General features: G+C 35.0%; 1 protein-coding gene across 2 annotated transcripts in view; it reads left to right on the forward strand.

Moving 5' to 3' along the window:
• PRMT3 (protein arginine methyltransferase 3) overlaps positions 1 to 24031 on the forward strand; it is a 136071-nt gene that overhangs the window by 45511 nt on the left and 66529 nt on the right. For both annotated transcript variants that reach the window (XM_060018608.1, XM_060018609.1), the window contains one exon: positions 5146 to 5245. In XM_060018608.1, coding sequence (XP_059874591.1) covers positions 5146 to 5245 — 100 coding nt within the window. The remainder of the gene's footprint in view (positions 1 to 5145; positions 5246 to 24031) is intronic.

The following is a 24031-nucleotide window of genomic DNA, read 5'->3' on the forward strand; positions in this document are numbered from 1 at the left end:
GGCTCCGGACGCTCAGGCTCAGCGGCCATGGCTCACGGGCCCAGCTGCTCCACGGCATGTGGGATCCTCCTGGACCGGGGCACGAACCCGTGTCCCCTGCATCGGCAGGCAGACTCTCAACCACTGCGCCACCAGGGAAGCCCATTAAGTCACTTTTAATGGAAAATTCATCCAAGGGATGAATATCCCCCAATAGATGCTGTGCATGAACTACCAGTCAGCTGTTTTAACAACTTCTTCCCCGTTTTATCCTCTGACATTGGTCAGTATTTCCTTGCCATGTATTTCTCTGGTATCTTTACTCTTACAACATTTTCTACAATGATTTCTGCAAAGAAAAAACCTGTGAAGACCCTAATGACTACCAGGATTTGAACCATTCTTTACAAAGCTTATTAATAACTCAGTAGAAATGTTATCTAATTTCTCTTTTTCACATCATATTTCGAAAGCTATCTAAACTCCCCTCTCAGTGAGCTGGTTTTTGTTTCCTCCGTCTTTTCTCCTGTTGATGCCCCCTTTCTTTTGTATGTCAAAAACATCATGCAGTACTATTCTTGGTAACTGAACAAAGTAATCAGATACTGCCTCCTGAATATTCTCTTGGCTTCCCAATAACAAGATTACATAAAGTGCTCAAGAAGGAGGAGTTGCTGATTTCCACATCTGTTCTTATCTTTGCCAATAGCATTAAATTATATTGTTATCATAAAGCCAGTCTAAGTTGACTTGCATGCATAACATGCCTACTGTTTTAGACTGTTCTGCTTGAGGGTTGGGGTGATGACAGGGGATTACCTCTCTTGAGATAGATAAACTGCAGCCCTGCTCTTACTCACTGTAGTAGTTTAGTTGTTGTATCACCTGGAAGCATCTGGTCACAGCCTCTTAGGGATCTATCATCGACCCAAGTAATCCTTTCTACTCAGTTGTATGTAAAATAAGTGATAGTATCCTCCTGATTGTTTATCCATGCCAGTAATGATTTCACCAGCATTTTCTCGGATGTCTCTCAAAAATGTCCTCTTTCACAAAATATTCTCAGCACTCAGTCCTCTGACCATGTTCTCCTCCGTTTGTATCGTCTTTGGGGGTAACCCCAAGCTTTAAGTTCATTACTTTCTTAGTGGATACCTCATCTTCCCAGGCAGCCATATAAGCATAAGAAGGCCTTCCAGTGAGAGGAAAAACTTCTTCTGGTCCTTTCTCTTGCCATCATTTCTTCTCTGAAAAGACTGGCATTTTTTCAGAAATGCTAGTAACTGCCAGATAGTGTAATTTTTTACTGTCTTCCTCTCTGCCTGCTGCTGCCTGTCAGGCCAGTAGCTACTTTCTCTGAATCTCAGTTTTGCCACTTCACACCAAGGATGAGTAGGCAGCTATCCCAGGATTAGATCCTCCTCTTATTTTTCAGTCTCCTCCTTTTTCTGGCTAAAAAGTGCCTCAGCCTTTTTGATTCATGGATCTGTATGAATCCTCCTCACAGCACTACTCTGAGATAAAATATTTTCAAGTCAGACACACAGAAACCTGATTACCCAGGATTACCCAGAGAGATTATCCAGTATTAAGCTTTATTAATAATTTCAATGATACAGGCAATCAAGAGACTCAGAAAAAGCAGGGAGCAATCTGGTACATAGAGCAGGACTTCTTACTGTGGAAGTTAATAACCTGTGCACCTTACTTAGAGGCCTGTCTACTCTAGGCCAGAGTGTGCATGTCTAATACAGGGAAGGGAAGAATAAAGAAGTTGCTTTTCATGTCCCAGACTTCTCCCTGATTAGTCTGGACCTCTTAACTGCCCGTATTTTTGAAATTATTTGTGAAGCCTGACACTGGGTAAAATCTCTGGCTTATGTGAGTCAGATTTGACAGTCTGATCCTTATTCACTCACCGAGATATGTCCATTCTCTTTTCTCATTACTTCCTATTGGGACATAGAAATGCTGTTTTGTTTACATATTGTCTGAGAGCTGATCCTAAAATTCATATGGAAAACACAAATGACCTGGAATATCCAAAAGAATTTTAAAAGAAGAATAAAGTTAAAGGACATACACTGTCAGACTTCATGACTTGATTTAAAGCTATAAAAATCAAGAAACTGTTGTATTAGCATTAGGATATGCATCTAAATCTTGGGGCAGAATTGGAAGTTCAGAAATAAGCTTACACATTATGTTTAATTGATTTTTGACAACGATTCTGAAGTAATTCCATGGGTTGGTAATACTTTTTCTTCAACAAAGTTGAAACTATCACTTGTGATAGTTTTTCCAGCAAAGTTTTTTCATTATATATGAAAATAATGATCATGATGCTATATTGGAAAAAATAACTTAAAATGGAAACTAAAAAAAATTTAGGAGAAAACATAGGTGAAAATATTTGATGTAGGCAAAGATTTCTTAGATATGTCACCAAAAGCATGAACCTCAAAAGAAAAATATGATAAATTGGTTTTTATCAAAATTAAAAACTTTAGCTCTTCAAACGTATCATTAAAAAAATGAAAAAGCCACAGGATGGAAGAAAATATTCACTGTACTTAAATCCATCAGGGTTTTTATCCAGAAGATGTAAAGAACTCTTAAAATTCAATAATAAGACAACTGAGCCAATTTTTTAAATGGGCAAAAAATTTGAACAAAAGATGATAGGGGAATATGGCCAGTAAGCATATGGAAAAAATACTTGGTCATTAGGAAAATGCAACTTTTAACCATGATGAGATCTTAACACCCAGTTAAAATTTAAAAGATCAGCAATACTAAGATGACTAGGTTGTGAAGCTATAGAGAAAACCATAATTCAAAAAGACACATACACCCCAGTGTTCATTGCAGCACTATTTACAATAGCCAGATCATGGAAGCAACCTAAATGCCCATCGACAGATGAATGGATAAAGAAGATGTGGTACATATATACAGTGGAATATTACTCAGCCCTAAAAAGGAACGAAATTGGGTCATTTGTAGAGACGTGGATGGATCTAGAGACTGTTGTACAGAGTGAAGTAAGTCAGAAAGAGAAAAACAAATATCGTATATTAACGCATATATGTGGAACCTAGAAAAATGGTACAGATGAACCTTTTTGCAGGGCAGAAATTGAGACACAGATGTAGAAAACAAACGTATGGACACCAAGCGGGGAAAGCAGCGGGGGAGGGGTGGGGGGGTGTGCTGAATTGGGCGATTGGGATTGACACGTACACACTGATGTGTATAAGATTGATGACTAATAAGAACCTGCTGTATAAAAAAATAAAATAAAATTCAAAAATTTAAAAAGGAATGCTCATATATTGCTTGTTGGAATGTATAATTGTATATGAACTTTGTAAAACAAAATCGCAGTTTCCTAACAAGTTCTATCACTTCCATTTAACAGAGCAGTTCTTGTACATAAATGTTAATAGCAGCTTTATTCATTATAGTACAAAGCTGGAATAATCCAGAATTCCATCCCCAGGTGTGTGGGTGAACAAAAGTGTTTTATTCATACAGTGGAATACTACTCAACAATACCTAGGAATGGAACTACTGATATACAGAAACATATGCATGAATCTAAAAAGTATGCTTTTTGAAAGAAACCAGACACAAAGGGGTACATTCAGTATGATTCCATTTATGTAAAACTCTACAAAATAACAAACTTAAAAAAAAAATAAATTTATTTATTTATGGCTGCCGTTGGGTCTTTGTTGCAGTGCGCGGGCTTTCTGTAGTTGCGGCGAGTGGGGGCTACTCTTTGTTGCAGTGCGTGGGCTTCTCACTGAGGTGGCTTCTCTTGTTGTGGAGCACGGGCTCTAGGCACGCGGGCTTCAGTAGTTGTGGCTCGTGGGCTCAGTAGTTGTGGCTCGTGGGCTCTAGAGCTCAGTCTCAGTAGTCGTGGTACACAGGCTTAGTTGCTCCGCAGCATGTGGGATCTTCCCAGACCAGGGCTCAAACCCATGTCCCCTGCATTGGCAGGCAGATTCTTAACCACTGCGCCACCAGGGAAGTCCCCAAAATACAAATTTTAATATGTAGTAAAAGAAAGAAATCAGTGCTTGCCTGTGGATGGGAGGATTTTCTGGAAGGAGCACTAATGAATCTTCGTAAGAAAATAGAAATGTCTGTATATTGATAGTGGTGGTGGTGGTCACCCAAGTATATCTGTTTTTTTTTTAATTCAACAAAATTTACCCTTAAAATGCATTTAATCTTACGTATATAATACCTCAGTGAAATTTGGGTGGAAAATCCCTCCTTTGTTAGCAGAAGAAATCCTTTATAATTCAGATGTACATCTTTTGAAGGTTGTGAGTTTATTTAATTAGATACAAGCTTAGTAGCTTGCTTTTAGCTTTTTGGAATTATCTCTTTAACTCTGTTGTTCATTTGAAATTGCAAAAGGAGGGGGTGAAAAATATGTGCTAATCTAGTGATCAAGCATGTAAAAATATCTAATGAATGGTATTGGACAAGGTTAAATTATTTATGATGGGAGGAGAATTTCAAGTTTTACACAGCATACGGTATTTTGTTATTCATGATAATACGTTACCATTATATAGGGCTTGAGGATGTGTACATAGCTTTCACAAATATTTCATCCTCATAATAGACTGTGAAGTAGTTAGGGAAGGTATCATCTTTCTATTTTACACCTGAACACACAGGCTCAGTGAGATTGTTACATAATTTGGTGAAGATCACTTAGCTGACAAGTGCTAGAGGACCTGGAAATCAGTGTAAGAGCTCTGGCCCTAACTGTCTCTCCACTGTGACACACTACTTCCCTTTAAAATGTACTTTTGTTGTCTGGTCTGTCTGTCTCCACCTCTCCCTTTAAAAAAAAAAAGACCCATTAACTTTATTGACATGTATTTTGAATAGAATTCGGGTTTCTTTTCATGCTGTAGTTTTAAATGCTGGTTTAGTTGTATTATTGTATTAACCAGAAACATTCTGGGGGGTTCATGATGTGACCAAAAAACAATTACAGTGCCCAGAGAATAAATAAACTTTGAAAAAACATACCTTTGGGTTCCATAAACTAAAATGAACGGTTGCCAAGAAATTATGTAATTTGACTAGTTTTCAGAATCTGTTTAACATACTAATTTAATTCATTATGACAATTTTCAGACTAAATAAACTTGAAGATACTATTATGCTAATTAAAGGAAAAATCGAAGAAGTTCGTCTTCCTGTAGAAAAAGTGGACGTTATTATATCCGAGTGGATGGTAAGTGTTTGCAGAGAAAACTACTTTCATTAATTTTTAAAGAAGGCAATGAATAAAGTAGCAGGTTTTCTGCCTTTAATTATATTTGATAAATGGCAAAATGGTAGCATTATTTTAAAAACAGCTACAGTCTTTTTATGGTAGTTTATTCTGAAATGGCACTTCTTTTCTGGCCATTTATAATTTTTTAAAGAATAGGGTAAATTAGCCTTTTTGCTTTTAAAGTCATAATAAAGAATTATTATTTTTCTACTTTCTAGATTTGTAGAGGCCTAAATATGTTTTCCTAAAAGCCTACAAGGACTAGTTAAGGATTTCCTAAGACTGTTTATGTCAGAATAATGTGATGTTGCCACTGTTGTTGTCATACTTAATATCCTATCTTTCTGATCTGTTAGGTCATGTAATCCGTGTCCTTTATCACATAAAATAGAATTTATTGGCATTATTAAGATAATAAAATTAAGGTACAATATATAGCTTTATAATTTGCTTTTGAAACCACAGATCAAGACTATTTATTTTAAAGAGTCTGTAAAGTAAAACTAATGGTATTGTCAACTGATTTAACTCACTGATACGCCACTTCAATTAAGACAAGTATATATTATTTCCAGATATACGAAGATTTTTTTTTTAACCATTTGGAAGTTGTTAAGCTTTTTTTAAAAAGAAGTATTTGATAACATGTATTTTCATTAAATGAATTTATCAAAACTTCTCAAAAAGAATGAGTTTTGCTTTACAATTTTCTATAAATTTTGAATAAACATAGAAAATAATAATTCTAGCAAAATTGCACTGACTTCAGGGAGCTTTTGAAATGTTCAGTTTTAATGTAGTGGTTTTAATTTAGAGCCAGTGACAGTCACTGTTGTTGGCAGTTACTATTTTGCATGTGAAACAGTGTGTTGATTTTTTCATGCTAGGCTTGACTTTTAACAATTCTTGATCACAATATCATTATTCTTCTTATGCCAAATAATTTGTATCAGCACCCTGATTTCCCTTATGAATTGAGTGAGAAGGAATGAATTTAGTATAATTAAAAATTCAGCATCTTTTTAAAGACTACAAAAAGGTGTTTTGGAGAAAGTACATTTGAGGCACCTGCTTGGCAACAACTTTAAGTAGTTTATACTAAATGTTGGCTGACATAATCCTCATTTCTCTAGGGACCATTTTATTTTTCTTGGAAAATGCATCTTTAAAATTAACCCGAATTACACTTGAAGCAAACTAAAAGATAGACTTCACTAAACTTGCTGTCACCTCAGTTAACTAGCTGGGTAGTTCTTGCCCTGCCTAGCAGACTTATCCTTCTGGGTAGTGATGTTCTAGGAATTTTCATTTCAGAACTTGAAATGTGGTCTAGAAATATTAATATGCAATTGAAATCTTAGAGCCAGTTGGTATAATAATAAATGATAACTTAGCTAGTTTGAGTGAAATTATGAGATTGTTACAATTATGATGTGAACTTTACTGGAAGGTATGCTGGTCTTGGGCTTATTTTGCCCTCAGATCCATTTGACATCCTTCTTTTTTCTTCTGTCTGATTGGAGAAGGGCTACCGCTGCAGGTGGCTTTTCCTAGGCTCCTGTGGCAGCCGACTTCTATTGGGTTTGGGGAATCTAATGGCAAACACTAATGGGAGATTTATGGAAGGGAGAAGACAGGGCATTTCTCTACTTCTCTTTTGTCTCTAGTGGTGTTGCTGACAGAAGCTGTTTCTTTTGTGGCTCCAATTCCCACTTGTCATAATTCCAGCATCCACTGTGCGATCCTAGCCCTGGGCTCTTGTAGCAGTGCTTTTTCGTTTTGTTCCTCTAACTCTTGTAGTTAGACTCTAATTGATGTAAAGGACACCTTTCATTTTGGAAGATTAGTCAGGCATGATCTCTGCCTTTATCGGGAAGGCAGTGTCACAGAAACAATACTGAGTCACTGGAACCTGAGATGAAAGGGGTCAGTTGTTTGGAACCAAGGTGCTTTCAGAAACCCTTCAGTAAGGGAAACAAATATGTGTGTCCAGGAAGTGGTAACTAAGAACTTTCTTTCTTCCTCTTCACAAAGGTATAACTTAAGAGTGTGCATTATCTTACTATCTGCCTTTCCTTGTAAGCATCAATGAGGTTGGAGTCTAGCAGATTGTGTTAAACGTGTTAGGTGGAGCATTAGACACTGTAATTTATGACAGTTACCAAATCATCTTTGTGGCTTGGCAGTATCATGTATAGTATCTTCTATAAGTAAGTCCCCTCCTAACTTTGGTACTTCTATTCGGATTTCTGAGCTGAGAAGCTGGAAAATTCTAATTACATAATTAAACAAGGAGAAGGTATGCTTCCTAAAATATATTCAAGATTTTTTTCAGATATTCCTACTTTGGCTTAAACAATGGGCAAGTGGCAAACAACTGACTATTCTAAATTTATTTTAAAGCCACATTTTCATGAAGCAGCATTTAAAATTAAAATACCTTGCATAGAATCCTCTGTCTTTGATTTTTTTTTTTTTACATCAGTCAGGATGCAAAAATCTAGAATAATCCAAGTTCAAGCTATAGCATAGACTTTTTTCTCTTTTTAAAAGTATTTTCAACAAGGAAGGGCCGAAAAAAGAAAATACCCTGCAGTATTGAACACAGATGTTTAATGGACGTGTAATCCAGTATAGCAATGTAGGCATCATATATTGCAGAGACGTACATCTGTTTTCTTCTACTATGGTCCACTAACTGATCCATGGCTTAATCTAGATATGTTTTTTGTCTACAGCTGTCCATGAACTTTGCTTTTATTTTGGAAGATGTTCTTAGAAAAGAATGTAATTTTAAAAGCCAAATCATTGCTGTTAGCATGTTAATTTAATAAACTATCACTTTTCTCTTAGATTTATGCATTTCTACATTTAGATTTGCATTTAATTTTACATTTTCATTTTTATTGAATGAAATTTCTATTTGATAAAATTGTTATAATTTAAATAAAAAGAGTTTAATTTCTATAGGATGTTAATTTTCATGCCTATGAGTATCTGTTCTCATTTTTTACATTTTACTTACCAACAGAACCATTCTTTATGACTTCCCATTTCTGATCACCTAATAAAACTTCAAAGTAAGCATCCCTAATTCTTGTCCTGTGAGCCAGTAAAGCCAGACTGACTCATTTGATGTTGCTCTTTTCTGTCTAAGTTTTCAGCATGACCTCCTTACAAATAGATACATAAGATCCTGGAATTGCATGATACAACTGCCAGAGGTGATTCTTGTTTGGACATGTTAATTTTCTGTCATCAGGACCATCAGGAAAATAATACATTAGGTGAATTTACATTGTCCTTATCACTTATAATATACATTCAGGTTGTCTAAAGTCCTTTGTAATTTTTCTGTCTAGGCTTGCTCTTCACAGAAGTGACCTAAAATTTTGTCACCTTTCCCATCCCATTTTCACTAACACAAGTGTGTCTGTATAGTGCATGCATGCACCGGCCCACACCCACAATGATGGGGTATTCTTTGTTCATATTTAATATTCTTTATTGTTTGTAAATAGTTTTTCAGGATTTTATAGCTTTTATCACTTAGAAACATGACTTGTGATTTGGTTTATCAACAGTCCAGAAACTGGGCCATGAAGCCTGTCATAGGTCACATTTTCAACTGGTGCGTGTTGAAATGTCTTTGTTGGTTTTAGTTTGGTCTGGCAGTGAAACCATGCCATTTCAGACAACTGCCACAAGGATTAGGTGGCCTTTCCCGGTCTTTCTTGCCTTAAATGATATAATAATAATTATGTAAGTAGTTCAGTAAATTAGATAAGTTGAATTAATCTTAGAGTTAGGGAAAGTATAGGAGATTAATTAACAACACAAATTTTCGGTTGTACAGGTGTGTTTTTGCCTTTCCTGTCCATAGCTTATGACCTAAATTTAAGGATTTTTTTAAACTCTTCTATTTTTCCTCTTTTATATTTATTACTCTTAAAATTTTAAGCAAAATAAAACTGTACATGTCTAGTATGTATTGTTTTGTCTATTTAAAAGTAGACATCATCTCATATGTCCAGTGGTTCAAGATAAGGAAATGTAAGACATAACTTTCCCTCAACTCTATACCTCTTGCCATTTTTTTTCTTGCTTTTCTTATTTTTCTGTTGGTCCGTCAGAGTAAAAGACATCTTTTTACTGCCAGATTTTTGGTATATTTTTTAAACTCAATAAATAATAATCAATAACAGGGACTTTCCTGGCGGTCCAGTGGTAAAGAGTCCACCTTTCAATGCTGGGGACACGGGTTCGATCCCTGGTCAGGGAACTGAGATCCCACATGCCGCGGGGCAACTAAGCCCACGTGCCACAACTACTGAGCTCATGTGCCTCAACTAGAGAGTCTGCGTGCCTCAAACTACAGAGCCCACGTGCCCTGGAGCCCACGTGCCCTGGAGCCTGCGTGCCACAACTAGAGAAGAGAAAACCTGCACACCACAACTAGAGAGAAGCCCCCGCACACCGCAACGAAAGATCCCGCGTGCCACAACTAAGACCCAATGCAGCCAAAAATAAAATAAAATAAATAAATAATAAATCTTTAAAAATATAATAGTGAAAAATAACAAAGGTTAAAAATCAAAAATACAGTGTTACGTAAAATTAACTGAAAAAAATGTTCCTTTGATAACAAAGATTACTGTTGTTTTAAAGTCTTTTGTTTCTATTTCTAAAGTCACGTTATTATTAGTGTGTTTTTGGCAGAAATAGTTTGCCCCTTAATGGAAGATACTGATGATTAGTGAGAGCAAAATATGTGTTAGCAAACTGCCTTATTTCTTTTAGTGTGTTTTACCTTCCCTGTCTGGCAAACTGCTAGTAGTTCTGGAAGACTCATCTCAGACATCTCCTCCCTTATGCAGCTTTCCCTTTTTGCCCCTTGATCACATATAGAATCTCTTTTCTCCTTTCTTTTGCAGTTTAGTTTAAGCTTCTATTATACACTTTTACAGTGTATTAGAATTAATTGTTCATGTACCTTTTTCGATTCTCTTAAGACTGGGAACCAGGATTTACTTGGTATGGTCATATTCTGTGAAAGGGATCAGCATTAGTAAATGATGGCGGAATATACATCATAAGAGAAATTTCCCAGATAGAAACTCACTGGCCACATACACGATCTTATTTATAATTTTCTGTACATCACAGGAAGGCAAGGATGTAGCATGTGACAGAGTTAAGAATATTGCTCCAAAGTCAGACCACCTGAATTCTTGGCCCTGTTTTGCCGCACCTAGGTTTGTTACTTTGGGCATGTTACTGAACCTCTCTGTGAGTCAGTTTCCTTTTCTATAAAATGATGATAACAGTAGTACCCACTTCACCGGGTTTTTGTGAGGATTAAATGGAATTAATACCTGTAAATGTCATAAAACATTCTGGCACATAATAAGACCTCAGTAATTAGCCATTCAGTTTTGAAAGTTACACAAACTTTTAAGCAATCTGTAACTAGTGCGTGAGCTGCTTGAGTAGGTTATGCAATAAATAAAAGTTGGGAATGGTAATATACATGAAGTAAAGAATATTAATACTTGAGGGAAGAACATTCTTGGGGCTTCTGCCTTGGCTTATTAGCCCTTTGTAAGAGCAAAAGGTCCTCTGTTTCCATGGCTAGCATTTACTAATTGACTCTGCCTATGATGAGTGCAAAGAAGTATGATAATCAGCTGAGGGATGTGGATTACTGGGGTTAGGGATATTTTTGATATTTTTCTTAATATGAATTAAAATGTATTATATGTATGTTTCAAGAAAAAGTCTCAGTTTGCTGCTCTGTAAACAAATTTTAGGTAGTACTGATAATACCTAATTATTTTACATAAAATATAAAATGCATATTCAGTAGGACTTTTTTGAGTACTCCAAATATTAACAGAGAGATAGTTACTGTATTTGAACACTGAAAGGAAAATTGTGGTTTATAAGCATGATTTTTTCACAGATGTGCTGACATCTGAATTAAGAATAAAATGAAAACAAAGACAGTAAAAATGTAATTAAGAACAGGCCTCTTGGGCTTCCATGGTGGGCACAGTGGTTAAGAATCTGCCTGCCAAAGCTGGGGACACGGGTTTGAGCCCTGGTCCGGGAAAATGCCACATGCCTTCTAACAGCTAAGCCCGTGTGCCACAACTACTGAGCCTGCGCTCTAGAGCCCGCGAGCCACAACTACGGAAGCCCACGCGCGTAGAGCCTGTGCTCTGCAACAAGAAGAGCCACTGCAATGAGAAGCCCACGCACTGCAATGAAGAGTAGCCCCTGCTCGCTGCAGCTAGAGAAAGCCCGCGCACAGCAACAAAGATGCAACGCAGCCAAAAATAAAATAAATTAAAACAAATAAATTTATCAAAAAAAAAATAGGCCTCTTATGTATGATTATTTCAGTTTTATAATCTTTACATTTGTTCTTAGCTGCACTCTTAACCACTCCCCATCCTCCCCTTTATTTAATCTTAATGTTTGTTTAAATTAAAATTCACATGACACTCTGCAGCCATTTTATTTCTTACTCTAGAGAGGAGACCGTTTTGTAATAGTGGGATCTTGGTAGCTGTAGGGAAAATTTAACCCTTTGAGAAATTGTTTAAGTGGATCTCAGGCTATTTTATATTGCAGGTATGTTAGAAAAGTATAGTAATATGTATCATATTCAAATATATGCTGTTTTTTTTCTGTGCTTGAGACCAAATTTAAGTGAAAATGTTTAGTCCCTTAAGGAAAGTTGTTTATGTTGAAGCAGTTATGTGTTGTGGGTAACTTTTTGCTTTTGAAACATAATATTTTAGATGTTTTATATCTCTTTCATCACATTTCTGGAAGTTGCATTTGCTAAGAGATTCAGTGCATCATATGTGATTGATTCAATTGGATTTATTTGCTTTTTGGCTCTCCATAATCCATGTTGCATTCCAGTTGTGCTTAATGTTTGCTCAATGAGTTGTCAATTATTCTAATTATGAAGGTAAAGGGCATAAGTTATTCAGGAGTGTGTATCAACTGTCCTTACAGAAACTTTTCACTATATTAGCCATAAAACATGAAATATTTGTTAATTTTTATTTCAAACTCAAAATTGTATAGCAATTAAAAATTTTTTTTTTCAGTAAAACTGTTTACCTCTACCTGGGAGTGAAAGTAAGCTCCTAAATTTTAACAGTTTGCATTCGCAGACAGATGGGCATTCATTACAAACTCGGATTGTTTCATGTAACTCAGTTGTCTCAGTCATAATTACTATAATAATTAGTATGAAGTGGTTCTACTTAAGAATTATCTTAGGACAGATATTTGATTCACAAGCCTTGAGTAATCATATGAATGCCACCAATTTGTAATAAATAATACCTGCTCCAGTGCTCCACAACCTGGATTTAGAGAACCCCCAATCATGTGTTTGAGAAATAACAAATTATATCTGTGTGAAGATTCAAGGGGGGCATTATTAGTATTTTTATGGAGTGGAATGCAAAATTCTTACAGATTTTTAAAGTAAAACACCTGCCTTCTTTTTTGAGCCCTTGCAGAGCTGATTTTAGTAAGGTACTCCCTAATTCCTTGGGAATTCCAATTCATTCTCTTTAACCATTAGAAATACTTTAAGGGACAAGTTTAAGAAGCCATGACTTACACTGCTTTTTGAAACTGATTTAAAGGACTTGATGGAGATAATTGTCCTCTTAGTTTTTCATCCCTTTTAGCATAGATCTTTCATACTCTCTTTAATAGATCCTCCAAATTGGCAAAATTTAGGTGACAGGACTCTGAAGTAATTATTTATTTAGGTGAAATGAAAATTTTAGCTGGAGTTAGTTAACATTAAATGTTGATCTGTTCTTATTAACGACTTTCTTGACCTCTCAATACATTACTTGTTTTGAGTAAATTTTTCAGTGGTGGGTATACATTGATTTGGTTGGCTCCATTTTCACTCTCTTTCCTCTATACCTTTTTAATACTAGAATATTTATTTGGAGATACCCAATGTAAAGTCAGGACTACAGCTTTGAAGTTGAATGAATGTGAGGTTAACTGACCTTTTCATGAATTCAGTCTTCAACCTTATTTTTATTAATTTGTGCTTCTGTCCAGTAAAAGGAAGAATAAACCCGAGGCTTAATCTGTTCCCTTAATGAAATTTCTGTTTCATTAAGAAATTAAATGTGATTTGTCTTGATCAGTTTTGCTAAGGGTTTATCATTTAATACGCTTTTCAAAGACCCCAAATTTTGGCTTTGTTGATTTTTTTCTATCATACATTTATTTTCTATTATTTATTTCTGACATTATTTCCCTCTACTCTTTTAGTTTGACTTGCTGCTTTTATTCTAGCTTCTTGAAATCGAAGCTTATTAGATCATTGATTTTCAGATTTTCATTTTCTAATATTTTGCATTTGAGGCTTATATTTCTAAGTAGTGATTTAAGTAATTTAAAAAAATAGTTCTAAGTGTTACTTTTTTTCTGAAATGCTGTTATTAAAAGAAAAACCAAACTACTGTCATATTTTAGAATTAATCTACCATTAAAAAAACAAAGGCACTGGTACTTCTTGTGTTAAGGCTTAACTAAGTGCTGTAAGGGACCCTCTTATTGCAGAACCACAAAACCCCTGAAGAATGTACATTTTATGTTTTTTTTTCTTATTATGGAAGTCAGTTTTGCTGTTATTTTCTCTTTTCTGGTTCAGTTGTGTTGTGACTATATATTTTTTATTTTATTTTTATTATTTTTTTTGCGGTACGCGGGCCTCTCACTGCTGTGGCCTCTCCCTTTGCGGAGCACAGGCTCCAGACGCGCAGGCTCAGCGGCCGTGGCTCACGGGCCCAGCCGCTCCGCGGCATGTGGGATCTTCCCGGACCAGGGCACGAACCCATGTCCCCTGCATCGGCAGGCGGACTCTCAACCACTAGCGCCACCAGGGAAGCCCGTGACTATATTTTTTGAAAGAGAAGGAACACAATTTTAAATAAATTTTATTTTATTAAATAAACATGAAACCAGAATATGATTTGCATCACTGGCAATCCACTAAGAGATTACAAAAACAGGAAGAAATCTCACCCTTTTATATAACCAAGCACATACAATGCATTGCATACATGTTCTCAAGATAAACAGTATTATTGACTGGTTTTAATTGCTAATTTTTGCTCATTTCTTTATGTAATTTGGGAGGGAATTTCTAGAGTGCAGTTATATAAATGTGTAAGAACTAACAGTTTTAAATGAGCTTATAGCTCATTTTGGCATTGTCTTCTATGAAATTTCTGTTCATTTATTTTGCTTATCATTGTATTTGGGATTTTTGTCTTTTTATTATTTTTCTGAAAGAGTTTCTTATTTATTCTAGTTACCAATGTGTTAGTAGGGCTATTCTTTTTTTTTTTTTTTTTTTGCTGTACGCGGGCCTCTCACTGTTGTGGCCTCTCCTGTTGCGGAGGCTCCGGATGCGCAGGCTCAGCGGCCATGGCTCACGGTCCCAGCCACTCTGCGGCATGTGGGATCTTCCCGGATCGGGGCACGAACCCGTGTCCCCTGCATCGGCAGGCGGACTCTCGACCACTGCGCCACCAGGGAAGCCCTAGGGCTATTCTCATATCTTTTGCTTCTCCTTGTTTCTGGGCACATAGGAGAATTTATCTTTCTGTCTCCTTTGAAGTTAGATGTGACCCTATGACTTGCCTGACTCCCTTAGTGATTATAATAAGCAGTGCTTCTTGCCAACCTGTAATACCAGAAATAAACCTTTTGTTTGTTTGTTTTAGGTGATTATTTGGTTGGTGTTTGTTAATGCAGGGTAACCCAGCTTGTCTTGACAGATACATTATTCTCTATCAATTACGTTTGTTGGCAGTGTGTGGCTTGTCAGTTCATTATTTTTTTGATATGATTTGATGAATAGACATTCTTAATTTTTGTGTGTCAAATTTATCAAACTTCTTTATGGTTTGAGTTTTTCATATCTTGTTTAATAAATCTTTCTAGACTTACCATTGTATATTTATTAGACTTCTCCATCTTCCATGCCTCCTCACCTTTTCATATTTTCTAATGTTTTGGCTTTCTGGACTGCATTCTGGATAATTTTTTTCAGTTCAGTCCACCAATTCTTTCTGAAGTTAGTTTTAATCTGTTAAACATATCCATTGTTTTTTACTTTCCTTTTTTTTTTTACTTCTAGGTTTGTTTTTTCAATTGAAGTATAGTTGACTTACAGTATTCTGTTAGTTTCAGGGGTACAGCATAGTGATTCAGGATTTTTGCAGATTATATTCCGTTACAGGTTATTACAGGGTAATGGGTGTGATTCAGATGCTGTGTAGCATATCCTTGTTGCTTATGTATTTTATATATGGTAGTTTGTATCTGTTAATCCCATACCCCTAATTTTTCCCTTCCCCTTTCCCTCTCCCCTTTGGTAATGTTTCATATATCTGTGAGTCTGTTTCTGTTTTGCATATACATTCATTGTGTTAATTTTTAGATTCCACATATAAATGATATATAGTATTTGGCTTTCTCTGTCTGATTTATTTCACTAAGCATAAAATTCTCTAGGTCCATCCACATTGCTGTAAATGGCAGTATTTCATTACTTTTCGTGGCTGAGTAATATTCCTCTGTGTGTGTGTGTGTGTGTGTGTGTGTGTGTGTGTGTGTGTGTATCACATCTTCAGCTAGTCATCTGGTGGGGGGAACTTGAGTTGTTTCCGTGTCTTGACTATTGTCAAGCCACTAGCGCCACCAGAGAAGCCCTCATAAATCTTTAATTAAGCTTTTGGTTTTGAGATAATTGTAGATTATCACATACAATTATAAAAAATTACACAGAGATTCCCTGTACTTTTATACCCAGTTTCTGTCAATGATAACATCTTGAAAAACTATCATGCAATGGCACAACCAGGATACTGATATTGATATCATTGAGATACAGAACAGTTCCATCACTACAAGGAGCCCTCCTATTGTCCTTGTCCAATCCTAGCCTTGACCTGTGGTAAACACTAATCTTTTCTCAGTTTCTTTCATTTTGTCTTTTCAAGAATGCTGTGTAGGAGACTTCCCTGGCGTTCCAGGGGTTAAGCCTTCACCTTCCAGTGCAGGGGCTGGGGGTTGGATCCCTGGTCAGCAGCTAAGATCCCCTATGCCTTGGGCATCCAAAACACCAAAACATAAAACAGAAGCAATATTGTAACAAATTCAATAAAGACTTTTAAAATGGTCCACATCAAAAAAAAAAATGCTGTGTAAATGGAATCATACAGTATCTGACCTTTTGGGACTGGCTTTTTTCACTTATCATAATTCACTGAAAATTCATCCAAATTATGACTCGTGTCAATAGTCTGTTCCTTATTTCTGAGTATTATTCTATGGTGTGGATGTACCACAGTTGGTTTAACCATTCGTCTTTTGAAAGACATCCAGTAGTTTGGGGCTGTTACAAATAAAGCTTTATGAACATTTGTGTATAGATTTTTGTGTGAACATAAGTTTTCGTTTCTTTCAGAGAAGTGCCCAAGAGTATAATTGCTAGTCATATAGTAATTGTATGTTTCGTTCCATAAGAAACTGTCAAATTATTTTCCAGAGGGGCTGTACTATTTTCTATTCCTACTAGCAACGTATAAGTGATCCAGTGTCGCCACATCCTTGCCAACATTTCCTATTGTCACTATTTTTTTCATTTAAGCCACTGATGTGTAGTTATATCTCACTGTGCTTTTAATTTGCATTTCTCTAATGGCTTATGATGTGAAACATCTATTCATATATTTATTTGCTGTCTGTATCTCCTCTTCAGTGAATTGTGTGTTTCTATCTTTTGTTCATTTTCTAATTGGACATTTTTTCAGTGTTGAGTTTGATAGTTCTTTTTACCAGTTCTTTTATCGGATATGTAGTTTACAAATATTTTCTCCCACTTTGTAACTAGTCCTCTTAACAGAGCCTTTTGCAGAGCAAAAGTTTTTAATATCGATGAGGTACAAATTATGTTTTTATTTTTATGCATCATGCTCTTGGTATCAAAATCTTGGTATCTAAAATCTCTTAATCTGTAGGTTCACCTTCCTCTTTTTTTTTTTATCATGCAATTCTTTGAAGAAACTGGGCCATTTTTCCTGTAGAATTTTCCACGGTCTGGATTTTGATGATTACATCCTCATGGTGTCATTTAATATGTTTTTCTATCCCTTGTATTTCTTGTAAACTTGAAATACAAGGTCAAGAAATAGAGGATTAACAAATTCAAGGGGTTTTTCCCCCCAGAACACCTCATGTGTGATGGTGGTGATTGGTTTCTATTGTATTGAGTCAAGGGACTCTTAGTGTTTGGCTGTCTCTGTTACATTGAGATTGATAATTGCTTTTGGAGTTGTCAGCCTAATCTACTTCTTATAAAGTTCCCTATCAGCCTTTGACTTAAAGATTTTAGAATTCATTGAAAATGATTTCTTAGATTCATTATTTCATTAGAAGTTATAAAATTGTGATATTCTAATTATATCATTTATTCTTTGTTAGGTGAAGTTATTCTGTAAGTACTCTCATCAAACATTTGGTTATAAACTATAGTTTATATAGGAAAAAGGGGATAAATGCCGTATATTTTCTACTTAACATTTTCAGAATAATGAACTGTTTCCCTAGCATTTTCTAAAGGGATTTTTTTGGTTTGTTTTTAGTGTCATTATGAACTCATGGACTTTTAACATATTTGATGTATTTTGAACCATTGTAATTACTATTTTTGGTGTTCACACTGGCCTATTTTTAGCTAATGACAGACATTTGAACTTGCCTCTTATATCCCTTTAACAATTCCTAGTTGTCTTCAATATAATAATGAAAAACAGAAAATATAAGTATGTTTATGTTTCAGATTATACTTTCTGGTCCTATAAGATATTTTACAGTCATTTTATACTGCCTAAACATGGAATCAAAGAATCCTGGTTCTTTCATTGGAAAACGGTATATATAGAGATCACAGTCTGGGTTCTAGGAGTGCTCATTGCTACTGTACTGCCATTGGTTGTATGTTGTTCTTAGTGGACAGGTATAGCTATTTTTTTTAATATTAAAAAAACCATGAGTTTACACTGATATTTCCAATTTAAGATTATGGGATTTTTACTTAGAGTCTTTAATTTTGTACTGTATCTCTTTTTCTTCTATGTAGAAAATATTAATTCTTAAAATAATAATTGTTTACTTTATCATATAATAGATTACCTATAATAGTTTTAAATTTTTTATATCAATTTTACTACTAACAATAAGATTTCTAATGCAGTTTATGATCCCTCTATATTTTCTTTTGTCCTAGAGTATATCTCATGGGAATACACAGTCTAAATACTGTGTTTCAAAGTTACTTGAATTAATTATTTTCCTCTGGTTATGTAACGAACTTGACATACAATCACATTTATTTGTTTACTTTTTCTTCAATCTGGGGGAATTGCTTCTTTTTCCTTTTTTAGTTTAATTTTGTTTTAATTACAAAAACATTTATGTGGTTCCATTCCTTTTGTCCCTTAGTGAATAGATAACCTTAAAAAAATTTTTTTTTAGCTTTTGGTTTATTAAAAAGATATTAGATATGTATATATTTATATTTTCACCCTATGTTACGCAGAGTTAACATACTCTATGCATTGTTCTATGCTTTGCTTTTTAAATTTAAAATTATATCTTGGCCATCACTCTGTATCATTATAGAAAGATACACCTCATTCCTTTCTATGGCTATATAATACTCCATTGTACAGATAAATATAATGTATATAACTAACACTCATTTAAATTTCTATCATTCTTTTGCTGTTACAGCTAATGTTGAACATTCTTGTACATATTTCATTTCATCTTCCTGGAAGTGGGATTGATGGGTCAAAGGGTTAATGCATATGCATATGCAATCTTAACAGTTTTTGCCAAATTCTCCTCAGCACTTACCTTATTACCATTCTGCTTTCTTACCAACAGTAATGAGAATACCTGTTTTTTCACAGTCTTGACAACAGAGTATGTTGCAGAATCACTTTTAAATTGCTGAGGTTTTTCCTGCCACCTAGACATTGTAAATTAAGATTGTATATTTGCATGAGGACTGGCTTATGTTAAGAATTATTGGAGGCGGGGTTGGGGTGGAGGGGAGTATGTGTTTGACCACCCAATGCCAAGGTTCTAAACTGGGTTGTCGGGGAGGGAGCAGGGTGGCAGCAGGTGAGATTTTAAATTTACATTTACTCTGTAGATATATTTGGTTGTCTCTGTTTTGTTATTTGGGTCTTATATTCCTCACTTTGGCTGGACCATGGGTTTTATCTCCCGTTTTTCCATGTTTATTTACTAGCTTTAGCAAATGGTTCTCAAGGTGAAAGCCAGCTTACTGATGCATCTAACTAGATGTTCTTTTTTTTCTTCTGGCCTATATGTTGTACGTAGAGGATCAGGAGCTCCTAAAATGCATTGGTGCAGGAAACAGAATGAGATCTTGTTCTTTAAGCCCTGAATCATACTGTTAATAGAGTTCATCTTTCCTGTAGTCTCAAACATCTATAATTTACGAGTTTTGTAGGACCACCATGTTACATATAAGTATAACTTAATTAATTCTCATCAGTAAAAGTGCTAGCAAGTAATTTAGTTGTATTTTTAAGAGTAGAATTTCCAGTTATAATTAATGATTTTTTTCAATCACCGTGCAGGATTGGAATATTGTTTTAGAAATACAAATGTATCTTTCTCCAAAGAAGAAATGCAGATGGCCTACAGGCACATGAAAAAGTACTAATTATTTGAGAAATGCAAATCAAAACTACAATGAGGTATTACCTCACACCGAGCAGAATGGCCATCATCAAAAAGTCTACAAATAATAAATGCTGGAGAGGGTGTGGGGAAAAAAGGAATCCTTCTACACTGTTGGTGAGGATGTAAATTGGTACAGCCACTGTGGAGAACAGAATGAAGGTTCCTTAGAAAACTAAAAATAGAGTTGCCATATGGTCTAGCAATTCCACTCCTGGGTGTATATCTGGAGAAAATTAATTCAGAAAGATACGTGTACCAAAGGGTTCATAGCATCACTATTTATAATAGCCAAGACATGGAAGCAACCTAAAAGTTCATCGATAGGTGAGTGGATAAAGAAGATGTAGCATATATATACAGTGGAATATTAGTCATACAGAAGAATGAAATAATGCCATTTGCAGCAACATAGATGGACCTAGAGATTATATTAACTCACGTAAGAGAAAGACAAATATGATATCACTTTTATATGGAATCTAAAAAAAAAAGATACAAATGAACTTATTTACAAAATTGAAACAGACTCACAGCCATAGAAAACAAATTTATGGTTACCAAAGGGGAAGGAGGGGTGATAAATTGGGAGTTTGGGATTAACATATACACACTACTATATATAATATAAATATATATATAACAGGGACCTACTGTTTACACAGGGAACTGTATTCAATATCTTCTAATAACCTATGGAAAAGAATCTGAAAAAAAAAATACATGTATGTATGTATAACTGAATCACTTTGCTGTGCACCTGAAACTAACACCACTTTGTATAAACCAACTATACTTCAAAAAATAAAAAGAATAGGAAGGGAAGGAGGGATGGATCGAAGTATTTTTACCTCATTGCCCCATAGGTTTGCCACACTGGATATTGCATAACTTTGTAATTATTGTCAATCTGATAATCATTTGGTAGTCTCATTGTGTTTGAATTACTAATGAAGTTCAGCATGTCTGCATATGGTTATTGGTGATTTCCTGGCTCGTAACTGTATATAATTTTTTAACCCATTTTTCTTTTGGGTTGCCCGCATTTTTCTTGTTGATTACTGTTCCTTGTTGGAGATGGAAATGTGTGTGTTATCTTTCCAAACTCTGTGACTTATTTTTTATTCTTCTGATGTCTTTTGATGAACAGAGGTTCTAAATTTTAATGTCAAATTTATTAGTCTTTTTCTTTATGGTTAGTACTTTCCCCCGCCCAGAACATGGAGATATATATGTGTGTGTGTATAAAACTTCATACCTTCCCCATTTACATTTAAGTTTTTAGTACACTCATGTAGTTCTGGTAGTAAAAATTGTCACAGTCTTTCTATGGGGCAGTTTTATGACACAGGTCAAAATTTTAAATGTGCATATCCTTTAATGCAGAAATTCTGCTTTAAGAAATTTATCTTAACCAAATACATAAAACATTGAACAAAGATGTCTGTGTGTTCATGTTTAAAGCATTATTTTTTTACCCATTTTATGGCAAATGAGTGCAAAGGATACAGATATTCTTGTTGCTTGATATCATCGGACACCTTGCATTTTTCCAGGTGTGTGAAAGTGTAATATAATCTGTCTCGGTTACCGTAGAGCTATCAGTAAGGAAAGTATCTTACCCAAAAGTATTTTACATAATTACTTTAAAATTCTCATGTAACGTCCTTATCATATTTGTGATAAATAAAATGGTTAGTATTAGCACATTTTAAGGTGAAAGAGTCAAATCACAGGCTTGGGAATCACTGAAAAAACTTTGCAGTTTAGATGTTCAATGTCTAAGGCTATTATAAATATAACAAGTAAATAGAGGTTCTTTTACATCCTTTAAATCTTCTAAGATCAGACAAGATCGGGTACATCCTGTAAAATCTTAAGTTTGGTACATTTCTAGCAGAGAGCACTGTAGATGAGGAGAAAATGCTTATCTAATTATTTTTGTTATATCTCTAGAGCAGTGATTCTCAGCAGTGGAGGGAGCATGTCTAATTTTGCCCCCCTGGGATATATGGGTAATGGGAAATGTCTTGGAAACATTTTAGGTTACAGCAGTTCAGGAGAGATGGGGACTGGAGGAGAGTGCTGCTTAAATACCCTACAGTGGACAGAACAGCCCCTACAAGGAAGTATTATCTGGCCCAAAATGTTGGTAGTGCCAAGGTTAAGAAACCCTGTTTTAGAGTTCTCATTTCTATGCATTGATAATAGCTCATACCTCAACTTAGATGATATTATACAGGCCACCTGACCTAGTCTGAGACATCAAGGAAGTTTTTCCTTAAAAGGTGACATCATGACAGTATACTTTGTCACATGCATGTACAGTTGAAGCTTCCTAACCAACCTGCGTTTAATTCACCAGATTAATGACGCTTTGCATTCTTTTTGTATAACATCTGCTAGATTCCTATGGCTACCTGAACACTTAGGCTAATGAGGTACCTTTAGTGTGCTGCTCCTCTTCTGCTCCTATCAGTTGGATTGTATTGTTTACCAAGAGCTTACTGTATTTGTTTGCCTACTTATTTATGAAAAATCAGTTAATATTAACATAAACTATTGAACAATATTGTAAGAAAAAAATTGTTGTAAAATAAAGCACTAAAACAATCGTGAAGGACTTAGGAGTGAGGGTGGAAATTACAGGATTGAAGGATTCTCCACTTGGCAAGTGGATATTGGTAATATTGGTAAACAAATCTACATTTGTATGTTTTTACTTAAAACATGTTGTTTTCAGTTAACTGACTACTAGTCCCAGTCACATTGGATAAAATCCTATCTATAGTAAATCTTATAGAATTGAGAGGAGTATTGAAAAAGAAGTCATCAAATATTTATTATGCTTCAGAAATGTACTTAAGAATTTGAGATTAGATTTCGTAGGTTTATTTATTTGTTGGAAGTAATCTTTAAATATTTTTAAATAAATCTTTATTTTTTATCTTTAAATAAATCCAGATTGTTGACTGTTTGTCACTAGACTTTCTACACATAAACTCGTCATTTTATTGTTGCCTTCCCCTTGCCTCACTTTTTTAAACAGTTAATTCTACCTAAGCGTGTGTCAGTAATTCAGTTATTTGAACTGAAAAAAAAATTAGTCAAGAGAAGCACCTTATTCTGAAGGTATCACAGGTTTCTTTTATCATTAATTTATCTATTCCAAGAAGATACCATGAGCAGACATTTTAAAATAATAATAGGCATTATTTCTATTTCAGTGAATAATGTTAATGGTTCTTCTAGTTCCAGATTTGATCCAGTGTGTTACTTTTGTAGTTATTAATTTTTGAAGTGTAAATGCAAATTTTAATTTTAAAAAGTGAATGTCAGTTTGGGAAGAAAAGTGCCCCATGAGCATCATGGGAGAAGTATTGGGTATAATTCTCTTCCAGATGGCACCCCTACAGGTGAGGCAGCAGCCTGTGAAATTACAGTCTGAATTACACTGCAGATGAGCAGGGCATTTGGAGCAAAGCCTTCTGATATCAGTAATAAATGACTTGGTTCAGAACCAAGGACAATTCCCAGGAAATTAAAGCCTATTCTATCACGTAGGGAGCCTATAGTAAAATGAAGTTTAGCAAAGTGGAAAGTTGAGAGAAAGGACAATAACCGCAAGCAATCCATATATGAAACTTTTCATCTGCTAATATTTTTAACTAGACATTTTCATTTATCTCACAAATGTTAAGTTTTGTTTCTACATATATTCTAGTATATTCATTGATTTTCTAAAGTCATATTTTTCACAGTGAATGGTGGCTAACAGCCACTTGCCAAATAAGCTTTCACTCTGAAATATTAATCAGATACCTATTGTAAATTCTAATCTTGTTTAATATGCTCTATGGGAATTTTCTTATTTCAGAACACTTGAGTCCTTAATTACAA

The sequence above is a fragment of the Delphinus delphis genome, chromosome 8, assembly GCF_949987515.2.
Source record: "Delphinus delphis chromosome 8, mDelDel1.2, whole genome shotgun sequence".
In the NCBI taxonomy this organism is placed as follows: domain Eukaryota; kingdom Metazoa; phylum Chordata; class Mammalia; order Artiodactyla; family Delphinidae; genus Delphinus; species Delphinus delphis.